The sequence below is a fragment of the Natator depressus genome, chromosome 2 (genome assembly GCF_965152275.1).
Source record: "Natator depressus isolate rNatDep1 chromosome 2, rNatDep2.hap1, whole genome shotgun sequence".
Lineage (NCBI taxonomy): Eukaryota > Metazoa > Chordata > Testudines > Cheloniidae > Natator > Natator depressus.
Window position 1 is genome coordinate 156,108,835 of NC_134235.1, and position 15,445 is coordinate 156,124,279.

At 39.0% G+C, this 15,445-nt stretch overlaps 1 protein-coding gene across 4 annotated transcripts in view; it reads left to right on the plus strand.

Annotated features, from left to right (window-relative positions):
• EPB41L4B (erythrocyte membrane protein band 4.1 like 4B) overlaps positions 1-15,445 on the plus strand; it is a 249,164-nt gene that overhangs the window by 73,271 nt on the left and 160,448 nt on the right. For all 4 annotated transcript variants that reach the window (XM_074945196.1, XM_074945197.1, XM_074945199.1 and 1 more), the window contains exon 2: positions 10,667-10,771. In XM_074945196.1, the coding sequence (XP_074801297.1) occupies positions 10,667-10,771 (105 nt within the window). The remainder of the gene's footprint in view (positions 1-10,666; positions 10,772-15,445) is intronic.

A 15,445-nucleotide genomic window follows, 5' to 3' on the forward strand; every position in this document is an offset into this window, starting at 1 on the left:
CTTTACATATTTTAATGAACCAGATTATTGGGAAAAAATTGGGCCACAGGTCACCCTGGGAGGGGCCAGGACCTAGATCTCTCTCTAGGCCATAGAGGGCAGTGTGCCAGAGTGACCAGGATTAAAAGGAACTGCAATTAGGAGATGTGGGACTGTTGTGTGTGAGACACAAGCTGGAAGCTTCAGAGGGAAGGTCCAGGCACTAGGAGTGGTCACGAAGAGCCAGGGACTGCCAGAGAATGGAGAAGAAACCCATATAGCATAATAAAGTTAGGATAAGAGGCTGGCCTACAGCAGGGCTGGGAAGGAGAAGCAGCAGTGGGGCTAGAATATCAGAGCTGGAGCAGGGCCAGGCCTGTGGAAGAGAGGACTCTTCTGGAGGCAGGTGGACTTAGAGGTAGTTTGGATACTTGACCTTACACTTCTTGGATTGCTTCTATGGGAATAGTTTGGAAATTCTCTACTTCCCCTTTCAAAGACTTCTGCCAAGGTTATTTGCACTCTTTCTTTTTTGTCAGCGATAACAGAGAATATTCCCTTGTTAACCCACCAAAAACTAGAGTCAGTAGAGCCTACTGCTTGAAGTGCCTACCGTGTGTGCCTTAAAGCTCATAGTAATGCCAGCTGCTAAATATTTTAAAGGAGCTGATGAATCACAATACACTCAATGGCATCCTGCATTATGGGCTGTGATGGTATACTTCCCTTTCAGGACAAGAAACCATTTCTATCCTTTCTACTCCATTGCCACAAAACTTTTCCTGTTGGTATTTAATGTGTTGTTTGGAATGTTTTGCTGACAAAACTAGATGTGTACTGAATTGTCGTCGTCCCCTTCTGTCTCTCCCCTTCCTCCCCCACAGTCGGATCTGTCTTCGTTTCAGAATGAGGGATATTTTGTTTTGCTTTTTTGCCTTTGTCAGGTTTGTCTTGCAGAAGTTCAGGTAGTTTTGAAGTCCTTGTCAAAGCCTAATTTATAGTGCTGCGATCTGAACTCTCCAGTACGATGCAACAGTTCTTCATTCTGGTTGAGCTTGTAGAACATGCAAGGTTGCTAAATGCTACAGAGGCATTGGGGTTTTTTTTGTTTTTGTTTTTGTTTGGAGCATTTTAGTTTGAAGAAAGCATACTCAAAAACTATCCGGCTTTTAAGCAGTCGTTTTTTCTTTGAAGAAAACAGTCTCGTAGAATATCACCACTATCTATTTTCTGTACCGTGGCCATTTCGTCTCCACTGTACTTAAAACAGCACCTCTGGTTTTAGTTGTACATAATTTTTTTTCTGTCCCTTTCCCATTGGCTGATTGTTTTAATGCCTTTTATTAACTACTGGATAGCACCTACATCAGCTCTCTGTTCAGGTTAAGGCATCCGGTGTAAATTGTCTGTTTTGGTTATTGATTTGCCCTGTTATTCTTGCCTAATAGGAGACATAGTATTCCACCAAAAAAGTCCTTCCGAAGTTAACATTTAGAGAATTTCATCCTTTCTACATCTGGTCTTAGCAGTGAACCACGAAGAATTCAGCAAATTTAACTGAGATAAAAAATATTCACTAATTAGAGTTTTAGCCCAATTTTAACTACAGATATTGGCGAGATAGTGACCTGTTGAAAATTACTTTAGCTCCTTTGACTTTGAGGGAGTTATCCCAATTTACATCAGCTGAGTACTAAAATTTCTGAAAGTATATGAACTTTTTTTCTCTTTGATCATATAATGAAGAAGTTAGTTAGAAATAGGTAGGGATTAGGAGTTAAACTACAACTAAACTTTATTAAACTCACAAATTAAATAGTGCACTGTTGCAAATTAACACAAAAAGGGGTGTTTAAGGGAGTGATGATCAGCAGCCCCGTTTTCTGCCTTCATTACCTGTAGCTTGCCCAAGGTCCAGTTTGTCATTCCCCTCACTCTTGTCAATCCCAAATCAGTGTCCAAGTGCAGTAGAAAAATAGCAGATTACTTGATACCCTCTTGTGAACAATGTTCCTTCTCCAGTCTGCCACTTGCAGTCACTGTCTTTGTAGGGACTTCCCCTGGTGGGCTAACAATCCAACCTCAATCTGTGCCCTCTAAACACCCCTTTTGAGTTGGATGCATTTGTCCTGTGCTGGCAGAACTGTATTCTTGATGGCTCCCCAGAATTTATCAAGGTAATTATCCTTCCCAGAAATGGAATGGGATCTTGGGTGCAACTCCAGGGTTTCTAATACTAGGACTTTCCCTCAAAATCGTTGGCCTTTAAAAGAAAAAAAAAAAACTATTTTTAAGGAAAGGCATAGTTCTGCATAGTGCAAAAATATTGTTATTAATAGTGCTTGAATGTGGGCTGGGAGCGCTTGATTTTAAGAAACCAAATAAGATTAAAAACATCAGAAACTGCATCGTCAAGTCTGGAATCCTACATTAGTTAATTGAATGAGATTAGGATCTTCCAGAGAGCAAATGATGATCTGTCCAAGTTTTACAAATATCCACAAGCCTAAAATATCCTTTGTTACCCTCCCAATTAGAAGTGCCAATATATACCCTAGTAAAGTATCCACCCTTCCTATAGAAAGAGACTTTTTATTTCCAAAAAAGCCCACTGAAAGCTGCACAGATAGATATGTGCGAGACTTGGTTAGGAATGAATCTTCAACCCAATTACGCTATCCTCCTAGCACCACGTTCATTATTTCAGCAGTTGTCAGGGAAGGTCCCCTCTACCCAAAAATATGGCAGGGAAAAATGTTGAATAAGTCAGAAAAGGAAGGCTACTGGAAATCAGGAAAACAGAGAGAGTGAGCTCCCCAAGGGGACACAAAAAGATCCCCAAAAAGAGAAGGGGAAGGGGTGACAATGGACTTAATTTTCCTCAACAAGCATCAGCTTCAAGGTGGAGATTCTAAAATAATGTTCAGACACTCTGCTTCCTTTCCTACCGAAGAAGAGTTCTGTGTAGCTCGAAATCTTGTACCTTCCACCAACAGAAGTTGGTCCAATAAAAGATATTACCTCACCAACCTTGTCTCTTGGATGAAAATCTCAGAGCATTGAGAGTATCAAGTAAAAGGGACACTCCTCATTCTGCTTCTGTTAACGACACGTAATAACAAATAGTAGGACGAGTATTTGTCTGGAAGCCAGAGGACCACGATAGTCTCCGCTTTTTAGCTGATCTTAATAAGATTCTGTAGTTCCCAACACAAGTTCAGATTCCTAACCTAGGAGGCAAGTATCATATCTTTGTCGTATCACACTGTCATAAATATAAAGGGAAGGGTAAACCCCTTTAAAATCCCTCCTGGCCAGAGGAAAAATCCTCTCACCTGTAAAGGGTTAAGAAGCTAAAGGTAACCTCGCTGGCACCTGACCAAAATGACCAATGAGGAGACAAGATACTTTCAAAAGCTGGGAGGAGGGAGAGAAACAAAGGGTCTGTGTCTGTCTATATGCTGCTTTTGCTGGGGATAGACCAGGAATGGAGTCTTAGAACTTTAGTAAGTAATCTAGCTAGGTATGTGTTAGATTATGATTTCTTTAAATGGCTGAGAAAAGAATTGTGCTGAATAGAATGACTATTTCTGTCTGTGTGTCTTTTTTGTAACTTAAGGTTTTGCCTAGAGGGATTCTCTGTTTTGAATGTAATTACCCTGTAAGGTATCTACCATCCTGATTTTACAGGGGTGATTCCTTTACTTCTATCTACTTCTATTTCTATTAAGTCTTCTTGTAAGAAAACTGAATGCTTTTTCATTGTTCTCAGATCCAAGGGTTTGGGTCTGTGGTCACCTATGCAAATGGGTGAGGATTTTTACCAAACCTTTCCCAGGAAGTGGGGTGCAAGGGTCGGGAGGATTTTCGGGGGTAAGACGTGTCCAAACTACATTTCCCAGTAAACCCAGTTAGAGTTTGGTGGTGGCAGTGGATATTCCAAGGACAAAGGATAAAATTAATTTGTACCTTGGGGAAGTTTTAACCTAAGCTGGTAAAAGTAAGCTTAGGAGGTTTTCATGCAGGTCCCCACATCTGTACCCTAGAGTTCAGAGTGGGGGAGGAACCTTGACACACACAGTGCAGTGTTGAGAGAATGAGTGATGTAGACAAGGTCAAAGTTAAGGTGGCACTTTTATACAACACATCCCGAAAACACAGGTGGAGATTAGATTAATTCATAATGAAGGATCTGAAAGTAAATGCTAAGTAGTTTTTTTTAACTTGCATTTTTGGTTGTGAAAACAGTCTGTACAATCTATCGGCTGGGAATCTTGCAAGGTATACAAAGGGGAGGGAATATTGTTGGTGAAAGATGCAAATAGGCATGTCAGCAAGAGAGAGAAACAATAAAACGTAGCCACTATTAAACTCACATTAATTTGTTAAAAATTAACAAAAGCCGAATAGTAGTTGCGTCGTCTTGTTAAACAGTAGATTAAATATCCTCTCTTCCGTTTGAAAGAAAAGTCATTTGAACAAATTAGAAGAGCAGGCAAGCTGTCTGTCAGCAGAATATCTGAAGGCTCAAGTCACAAAAAAATGGAACTACGAAAGGTTACTCAACCGCAAAAAGGAATTACAATCTACGATCCCACAAACTGTAAATGAATTATACAGATTTTACTTTACACATCTGGTTAGGGCATAGATTTCAATTATCTGGCATCTTTTTGTCGCAGGACTAGATTTGCCAACATTCATGAACACCAAAATAGATGAGATAGAAAAGTCTATTTCCTGTGATAAAATAAGAGGAAATTATCTTTGGAAGTATGGTGTCAATGTGGAGTTTTATTGACTCTTCTGTGATCAGCTGACTCCAGTATTTAAAATGGTATTTGCAGAGGCTGAGGAAAGAGGTACACTTAAATAGGGTTGGTTTCAGAGGGGTAGCTGTGTTCATCTGTGTATAAATTTATACCTGCCTACTGTATTTTCCACTCCATGCATCTGATGAAGTGGGTTATAGCCCACGAAAGCTTATGCCCAAATAAATTTGTTAGTCTCTAAGGTGCCACAAGGACTCCTCATTGTTTTTGTTAAATAGGGCTGTAATTTCCCAAATACCAAAAAGACCAGTGGCCCTTAGTTGTGTGCAAGATGCTATTGTATCTCTCTTGTAAATGTAGACATTAAAATATATGCCAAGATATGGTACTTAGAATGTACAGTGATGTCTACAGATACATAGCTTTTTTAGAAGCTTGGCTACCAATAGTGTTTCATGTGTTTGTAAAGAGCCTGTCAAAGTAGGACAGTGATCCTGGTTGAAGCTCTTGGCACCACCATAATACCTGGGACTGGGGTGAGGTGCGGGGTTGAAAGACCCAAAAGCTTGCACAATCCACTTACTAGAGTTAAGATGTCCTATCATTGCCTTGTCTTAGGATACACAAAAGGTGTTTCTATAGTGCTTCTCTATTAAAAATGCTGGAGAGCTATAATTTTTGCCCCGAACTTGTAAAACCCACTTTGGGTTCCTTGTTTTTAGTCTAGCTGCTTCTGTTCTGTCCAAAGGGATGATTCTTTAATCCTTTCGAGTCTAAACAAGGTGAATTGTCACTGCTCCTTATTATTTTTGGCTTGGGAGCAGTTGTTGGCAGTTGCATTTAGGAAACATAAGGATGGTGGGGGCGTGTTTATGTAGTGAAAAGAGTAAAAAGCATTTAGTGTAAGGACAATGTTCTACTTAGTCACATCCAATCCAGTGAGTTCTGGAAGACTTCTGATTAAAAATGGCTCTGCTTAAGATTTTCAGAGTACAAAGTAAAGTAGGATAAGTGTGCAGTACTTATTTGTTTAAATATTTCCTTAATCTGTGGTTGTAGTTCCCTGAGGTTGCCAGGCTGATCTTGGGACAGAGAGAGGGGAAGGTAAAGAGAGTGACCGTGGAACATAAAATTATCCTTGATGCCAGTTCCACTCTCCGGCTTATTGCAGATGTGCTTTCATGTTGATGGATGGAACAGTAGGCAGCTCCTTGAAATGCCTTTGTCTTCAGTTGAGGCCTGAGAATGCTCCAACTTCAGTTCTCTAGCACTCCAAGAAATTTTCCAGCAGAAAGTGGGAAGAGACAACCTAATAATCTTATCTCTGAAGTAAAAATAAGTAGAAAAATATTTTAAAGAAAGCTTTCCAACTTTCCTTATACATCAGAAAGAAGCAGGAAAGAGCACAAGTACCCTCCTCCCCCAGTAGGTTATTTTTAAGGCAGATACACATTTTGATAAGAGCATGGATAGATGTAGGAATCTATGTGCTGGGTGATATTTATAAGATGCTCACATTCAAAAACATACACAACAATGTACTTTGGTGCAAGAACACTGAGAGAGGTACATACTACTACTGTCTGTCAAATATTTGAGAAAGCATCAACTTCTTACAAGCCGAACAATTTCTGCTAAAGGCATCACCCGTGTCAGCCTATTCATCCTTGAAAGTGAGATGGGAGATGGAATCTTTTTTTATTTCCATCAACAGGTCTCAGAAATTGTTTACTTTTATAGGATATTCTGCCAGTTTTTCCTCCCTAGCCATTCTGCTATGTCGATAGTATTATTACACAGTTAATTTGACATGTCCAAAACACTGCAAAATTCATTTTTGGAGCGCTAGTGTAGACCAGATCTTATCAGCACTTGTGTCATATTTTTTTATGACCCTACCCCATCTATTTTCTTTTCCCCTAATTACCATGGAGTGCTAGGAGAGGGTACAAGTAGCACCAAAGTTCTAGCTTTGAGTTTCCCCCCCGGGGGACAGACGGAGAAGCTCGCTGAGGGATGGATCTTCCTGAAGGGGAGAAGAGACAGATAGGGGACTCATAACTTCGACAGCTCTTTCAACATTTGGGAAACAGGAGGAGGAGGATGTTCTACCTACTTTAAGGAAGGTTTGGAGCCCCAGCAATACCCTAGTAAAACTGGTTGGGAAATGATTTCATGAAAATTTTTAAATAGTTTCTTAAATGGGCCCATTTTCCATTAAATTTTCAGCAGTATTTTAAATTGAATATTTTTTTTGAAAATTTTCATTGACTGAAATCCCAGTTTACAATAAGAAAATGCAGTTTGGGGTAAATAAAGAATTTGAAAACTATTTTAATAATTCCCATCACAGAAAATGTTGATAATGTGGTCAATTTTTTAAAATAATTTATTGTTAAAGATCATTTTTCTACAAAAAAATATGTAAGGAAAATTTTCTACCCACTCGACGCCCCAGCTCCTTCTGCTGTTTCCTCTTCAGATTCTCCATCAGGCAGTGAAGGGGTAGGAGAAAGGAGAATACTGCCTCTACTGTTAGAGGGTGGGGAGCTGCACTAGCCCATCTTCCCCATTGCTGTAATGCCTGGAAGAAAGTCTTATTCCCCCCATGCTACCCAGAACTCCAGCACAAATTTGTTATCTGAAGGTTCAAGTAATTGGGAAATAACATTTATTAACATTTAAAGGCTGTTGTCTAGTAGAAGTTACGTATGTAATAGTACATTTTACAACAGTTAAGTAAATGACAATGCTACTTCTTCCACATGTCTCGCTTCATATTTGTGGTGAACATGTGTGCAGTGGAACAGTGTGTGCTCCTGGCCCAGGCTGGTAGTGACAGAACAGGCCAGTGTCTGTTTCACAGGTGTCTGCTTCATAATTTGCACGCTTACTGACAGTCTGTGCATAAGCAAGCTATCAAGAATTGAATGGTCATGGAAAGCTTACTTAAACTGTGGATTCCTATTACCTGTGTTGTATCTGCTGTCTCTGTTCAGGTGGAGAGAATACTTCATTCTAGTGTGCTTTTGATTTGGCATCTTTCACAAGCGTTAGTTTCACTAAACGTTTAAAACAATAACAAAATACTTCTTTAGAATACATTCTTTGCTTATTTGACTCGTCTGGAATGTTATTAAATACTGCACCTTCAAAACAGTGATGTGGATGTGTACTGTTTCTAAGCAACATTATATTTTAGGAGGTGATCATCTCAAATGTTTGCAATAAGGTTGTTGAATTTTGTGATTAATAAAGCATGTCTTTCTATAAATCATCTTGTGCCTCTCCCGAAACAAGTAAAACAATGTCCTAAGATGCCACTTTCTTGTTTCTGTTAAGTAGCTGTACATCTTATTTTAATGGAGATCAGATGGATGTTTCTGAAAACATGGAAAAATTCAAATTGCAGTGCTTTCAATTTGTCAGTCATCTTAGTTGAGGCTTAAATAGAACTTGCCACCTACACCAGAGCTGTTTGACCTCTTCAAGAAAGCTAGTGGAGGTGGAAATTATTTCATTCCTTTCTTTATGCGTAGAGAAGAGAATTTCTAAGTATTGTAAGATAACAGCGCGGTATCTTTTCTTTTTCATAAGAATTTTTTTTATGATGTGGTTACAATGCTCTGTTATATGTGGAAGATCAGATTAATTGAAAACTTAAAGGTCGAATTCTAATCCAATTGAAATCAGAGTGTTTTTCTGGGAAACAGAACTAAATGAAAATGCCTAACATGTTCTAGAAATCAGGTTTCTGACCCCTAAACATAGATTTAAAAAAAAAAAAATTCAGAGGCAGTAGTAGACATGCTCCTACTCTTAAGATGTTCTTGTATAATGGCCATAAGAAGCTAGAGATAAAGCAGTTACCCATATGCTGGCATATATCTTGTGCTGAATGGGATCTGTTGAAAGTGCCATTCCTCCTCCCCCACTGAGGATCTCTTGTAAGAGACTTAGAGCCTGACTTGCTCTTACACCTGCTGTTCAAGAGAGAACAGAAACAAACGTATTCATTATGTAACTCTGTTTATATGCAGTGCCCAACTTTTGCAGTTCTGTGTGTCGTATTTAACACTCAACCTAGGCTCTGGGTACTTTACATTCATTTAGAACAGTATTTGATAGAGAATTAAAAACCTATTGCTCACTTTACAAACTGCCCATGCAAGTAGTACAGCTGCTCCCTTCAGTAACACAGTCACTGAACAGTAGTCTTACAGTGAAACTGCCATAGATCCATACTACTGACTTGTTCCTTCCCTGACATGTATGGAAAAAGGTGGGCTTTTCAGTATACTGTATTTGGAAGGTTAAAAAATGGCTTGAATAGACCACAAAGGGGGAGAGTAAATTCCATAGCTGAGGACCCCTTGTGGAAAATGCCTTGTTAACAGTTTTTTTTTCTTAAAAAAACAAGAGAGTTCTTGTTTAAGCCCCTTTCCTGACCGACTGCAACTTTAACAATATCACAGAGAAAGAGAGAAGCTTTGGCATATTGCTTAGTAAACCAACAGAATGATGATAAAATTAGTTTAATAGTTTAAATGTATTGCCTCATGGTAGAATTTACCTCAAGTCTTAATTATAAAGTTGGATATGTATCTGTTTCACAACATTTTGGGTGGTTTTAATCTAAATTAAGTCAAGTGGGCCAAGATAATATTGTAATGAGTGCCTTTATAAATGTGTGTAACAGTAATAATGGGCTTACTGTTGAATGTGCACCCAAAATGGTAATCTCCTTGTATGCATGAGTAGGTAGGTTACTTCTATCCATCTCTGTATACAAATTGCATGCAGTAATATGAATGCAAAGTAAGTGTGCAGTTGTGGGCACAGAAATGCATTTGCACTTTAAATCTGAAAATCAGGTGCCCTGTGGCTAGGGAATTGGTCTACATCTCATTGTGACATGATGCTGCCCGTTACCTAAAAAAAACAAAACAAAACAAGGCTTCAGTTCAGTTGCATGTTGTGCTGGGTTATTTTCCTCAAAAGAAATTTTCCAAATATTTGAAAAAATATATTCTCAACTCCAAGCAACAAAGCTGGCATTTCAAATTGGTTTGTTTCTGTGCTTTTCCTTCCACCCATTCCCACACCCTCCACACCTTAGTTTTCTTGCAGTGTTGGAACTTGACAGCAGCACATACTCAGAATTGTGCAAGTTTTCTTATGACTTAAATTCATGAGTTACCCTTTGAACAAGTGTACAAGCATACAGCGACAGCACAGGAGTAGTGACACTGCAAGTTTCCTTACCAACACCCTTACCAGTCCTACACATTCCTATAAGGGTGCCAAATTAGTAAAACTTGTGGTTTTTGTTTTGTTTTGTGTCAAGGCCATAAATGCTGCTCAACAATTAGCAGCATTATTTAAAGACCCGATCAAATGCCATTATCTTTCGTTGTAGTACTCTTAACTAGTCAAGTTGTCTTAAATTTATTTTGCTGCCTGAATGGTGCAACGGCAGTTCATAATTGCAGTTGACATCAGGCAGCTGCCAACAGACTTCAGACGATTACTGAAGCAGGCATTTAATAGAGAAATCGGTATCCTGGGGTTTAAAATGCTGGCTCCATATTGCAGGGCATTAGCAGAGAAATTATTTTCCTTTTGCTTCTGTAGCTACTTGTAGAAAACTTCTTACAGTTGAACTGGGAGCAAAATGTTTTGATACTAAACTAAATAGTAAATGTATTGCGATTTCTCGGTGTTAGATACCATCATGATAAACACCTAAGAAATACCTTATTCGTTGGAGGAAATAAAAGCACTTTCAGCTGAATTGTTTAACATCTAAGCAGCGTACTTCTCATGCAGTTTTTAAAATGAATTGTCTGTGTGCATTCCCCCTTCCCCGCCAAACCCTTTTAAAAAAGTATTTTGTTTTTCCTTTTGAATTACAGAAAAATGCGAAAGGGCTGGATTTGTTTGACCAGATTGTCTATCATTTGGACCTTGTGGAAACTGATTACTTTGGCCTACAGTTCATGGATGCCTCCCAGGTTACAGTATGTACAACTTTTATTTCATGTTTGCAATAATTTATGATGCCAATTACAAATGTATAATTGGTGGAAATGATAGAGAAATATATGAATTAAATGCTGAAATAACTACAGAGGTGATGGTCAACAATTCTTACAAATAGGGCCAAACATTTGAAGTGAGGCATGTGTCATTTCATGTTGTTGTTTGTAGTCGTACAATTTAGGCCCTTGTGGCCAATTTGGTGCTGATTGTGTGTGGGAGAAGGGGGGCTTCATGTTTGGTAGGTCCATGATATTGAAACTGGGTAAAAAAAAAACCCTTTGATCTCAGTATAATCTACAGTAGATCAGGGGTCCTGATAACCCCTACCTCCAGAGTTGCAGATTGTGTTGTTCTTTAGCATGATGGGGAAATAGCAGGTTATATTAAAATCTTGTACTTGTGGTACTCCTGATGCAAAATTCTCACCCCCATCCCAGGACTCCTAGGTCTGCAGTAAAAATTAGCTATTTTAAATAAAACAACCTCACCCATTTTACAAATTGATGAAACTGCAGGAAAACAGTATTTAAAAAGTGTAATGTCCTGTGGCAAAAATACACTAAACTATTTGTTGCTTTTTGCTATAGGCATGTCCACCTTATTCTCTGTAATTTTGCCACCATTGCTGGCCATTTGAGTAGCAAATGAGATTTTAATGGCTTGGAAGGTAAACTGTTGCAATTGAGTTCTCTGAAATAAGTAAATATTTTCCGTAGCGCGCAGGAGGAAAAGATGCATTAAGATGCCATTAAGGTAGCACAGTGGGGTCATATGAGAGGAAGTATTGGTGTGTATATATAGTAAAATGTAGTTTCTGAATTTTCCTTTTCAGAATTCTCAGTTTCATTATGTAGTGAACAGAAGATGCAATGGTCTAGCAAAAAAATATTGTCAGAAGATGATTACATTTGAGCAGTGTGTTACTGAACCAAAGTATCTCAGATCACCAAAATGCAATGATAAACCAGTACATGTACTAAAACAGGATGACATGGAAAAAGAATCTTGCATGTTGTAAATGAAGACCTATTTGAGAAGGAAAAAAAAAATCTAGTCTTAATTATAAGAGAACTTACTTCCTCCTAGTAGATTTGCTTGTACTTCATTAAATTGTATGTACTGATCTCCAGAAAACAAAACTATCAGCTGACAAGTTTCAAACACTGACTCTTCCCTTGTTGCAATAGTTGCTAACATTTGCTTATTTTGATATGGAATATTTTTTAAAAATAAACTGGTCATTAGGTCACAGCTGTTGGAGACTTGTGGGTTCATTATTAGAAAAAATCTTAGAAAATTAGCAAAAACTGGATTCTAGATTGACTTTTGGTTTATATTTCCATGAAAACCACAGAGTCTAAATCAGTGCCTACTTTTCTCTGCTTATAAATAGAGCTGGTTGAAAATCAGGAAAATAATTTTCCATATTGGCATAATTTCTCAGATTTTTTTTTAAATTTAAATGGTTTTCAGAATGGTTGTAGAAAGTTGCCATTTACCCAAAATAGTTCCTCCCCCCCCCCCCCCATGGAGAACCAGATTTTCAGTAAACAAAAAATGTTAATGATTTCAATTTGAAGTGTATTAAAACATTGTGTGGATAAACAAAATCCAGATGATATCAAGTTTTAGTAATTTTTTGTTTCTGAGAAAAGGCCATTTTTCAATGGAAAGCTTCTTGCCTGAAAAATCTGGATCAGTTCTACAGGTATCTATGTAAATAAATTTTTAAAAAAGCTACCTCTAAGTATCTTGAACCCAATCTTCAACTTAAATGAAAAATTATCCTTTGACCGTGCAGACTTTTTTTCCTCCTACTTTCTCAGGTGTCTGTTCTTTTCCCTGTTAGTCTCTTCATCTGTTCCCTACTTCACTACATCTATAGCTCTTTCATCTATAATCCCAAATAATTTCCATTCTGTGTTCCACCTGCCACTGGGTGAGAAAGCATATGGGCTAGGCCCATCTGTCTGGGTGCATGCTCCCTTCTGCCACGGACACAACTGGCTGCCTTTTGCCCCTATAGAGTACACACTGCCCAATTTGCCCTAAGCATGGACGTTTGTGTAATATGAGTTCACTGTGCTCCTTCATAGCACAGCTGGCAGGAGATTGTAGCTGCAGTTCATGGAGGCACAGAGCACAGCAGGGGAAGGAAATGGCCCAAGCAACAGGAGCAGAATTTCAAAGAAAAGCTACCTTTTGGGTCTTGAAGCAGCTCAGGATGGTCACCAAAGGGAACAGCAACTTTATAAAAACAACTCACTCCAGCAAGGAGAAGGGGAGAGAGGGAAGCAGACTAGAACCAGAAGACAAGGCTGAGCAGGAGGAAGAGGAGACTCCTGGACCCCTGGACAGACAATCTGACTATTCCTTGTGCTAAGAGTAGTGTGTATGTGTGTTTAGAAATACCTTAGCAGAGTCTCTGTAACTTGCTATAATGTAATGCCTGAAGACCTTCTGGCTTCCCATTTCCTTCAACAGCTTGACTGGAACTCGGGGAGTATTTAATACCTAGTGGGGATGCTTGGGAAACCAGGCACTAGTTTCAGGGTTTAGGCAGTTCATGGTCCCCATTGACAAGAGGGATATCAGATTCAGGGTCTGCAGCTAGAGTGTGGGCCTAGAGGCCCAGAGGCAGGACCTAAACTCTGCCCATCCCCACCAAGCCAAGAGTATGTGGGACCTAAGGTTTGGGTCCAGTACAGTAGCCTGGTGAGTGTCCAGCACAAGAAGCTCATCCAGGGTTGTAATTCCATCTCATGTGCTGGCATGAACCTGCAGCTGCTAGTAGGAACCCCTCTTAGACACGCTGACTGTTAATACCCAGTCTCTTTTCCTTTACTTCAGCAGCCAGGTTGCAACATCATCATGGTTCTCATTTGTTTGCATGTGACATAACCTCACTCTAACACAATCTTTTGATTTATCCACCACATATAATTTCCAGATACTTTCCATTTGTATACAGCATGTGATCTTGGTACTCTATTTAACTGATCAACTGCACGGTTTTATTTAGCAAAGGCTACATTATTACCCTTCTACCACCTACCATTTCCCAAGCCTTGCCTCAGTTCCTCTCCCTGTTCTGGCTTCTGGCCTTAACTCTCCTTCTTCTTGCTTGCTCATCCCAGCTTGCTTTACTTTGAGTGTAACTTGAGCCTCAATCTCCCAAGAAGTATTGCCTGTGTGCACCGCTGCATCTGTGCAGAGCCTGCCCACAGAGTCAGTTGCAGGATTGGAGGTTTGAGATTGTAAACTCTTTGAGGCTAAGACTCTTGACTGTATCTCAAGTGGCAAGCAGCTTTAAGCCAGCTCAGAAAGCGCCTGTCACAGCTCCTGATCAGTCAGGAGAGAGCACAGAATGCTGTGCTCTAAGGACAGCAACACCTCAGGAGCAGTTTGCTTTCACAGTTCCAGAACTTTGGCTGGGACCAAAAACCTCAGTGTCTGTCTTGTAAAACTGGAGTCTGGCCAACAGGTGCTGCCGGCAACTATGATTAATTATTTTAATTATTGTTATTAGAATACTGCTGGCCTAACTAAATGATATTTTTGGCAGAATGGCCATTCCTGCATTTTATTTACCTATCCAGCCTTTTTTTTCATCATAAAAGCCATTTTAAGGAATAAGATCATTTGCAGCACAGTTCATAAAATTACAGCAGGAAATGCCCTTAAACAAATCTGTTAAATTGACTTGGCATCACTTTATGCCGATACAGTTTGGAAAAATCCATATAAATAAATATCTTACAATTCCAATATATTTATTAAAAGTATGTATTTCGTTTATTCCAAAGCAAGGCTTTGTCCCATCATCTTCACTTTCCGATTCTAGCCCTAGAGGTGAAAATAAGTATATTTAAACACGAAAAACTAACAAAAAATCCTCTACTACCCTATGGGAAAATTTGATGGTAGAAGAAGGTGTTGGTTTGTGAGACAGAAAACTTTAAACTTTCTAAAGGCTATTTTATCATCCAGAAATAAATCTCTACTTCACAACTTGCAGGGTGATCACGACAGTTACAAAATAAAACTAAATTCTATTCTAGTCATACTCCGATGACTTTGTGCTATATCTTATTCCTACAGAACTCAGTGGCAAAACTCCTAAGACTTGGTCCTTTATATCTATTTCAGTTGTAGTCCAACTGCAATACTTGCTGTACCTCACATATTCAAAGAAGAGTCTAACAACTAAGTCCTGTAGTATTCTAAAGCTCCCCAACTCTTTTCCTCTCTTTCTGAATAAAAAGCAATATGCTGCTACTCTGTAATTGTTCTTGTTTGTGAGAGGAAAAAGCAATGGGTAGAAATTGAAGAAACGGTCAGTGTTCTCTTTCGTGAGTTTTCCGTTGCTCAGCTAACCCCAAATAAGACTAAATTCCAAAGAACTACTGCATCTCCAAAGCAAAGAAATTGAGCCTTAGATGAATGCAAATTCCTGCTACAATAGGAAATGTATGAACTGATTTGCATTAAATATTAAGCTAACAGTTTTTTGAGTGTTTGAAAATGTGAGGGTGGGGGTTTTTCCCTTTAATTCTCAATTCTTGTCTTTCATTGAGCCTAGAAGTGGAAGTAGCAAATCATACAAGACACTATTAGCAACTGGGTTGTTCCAATTGGAAGGCAGTAATCGA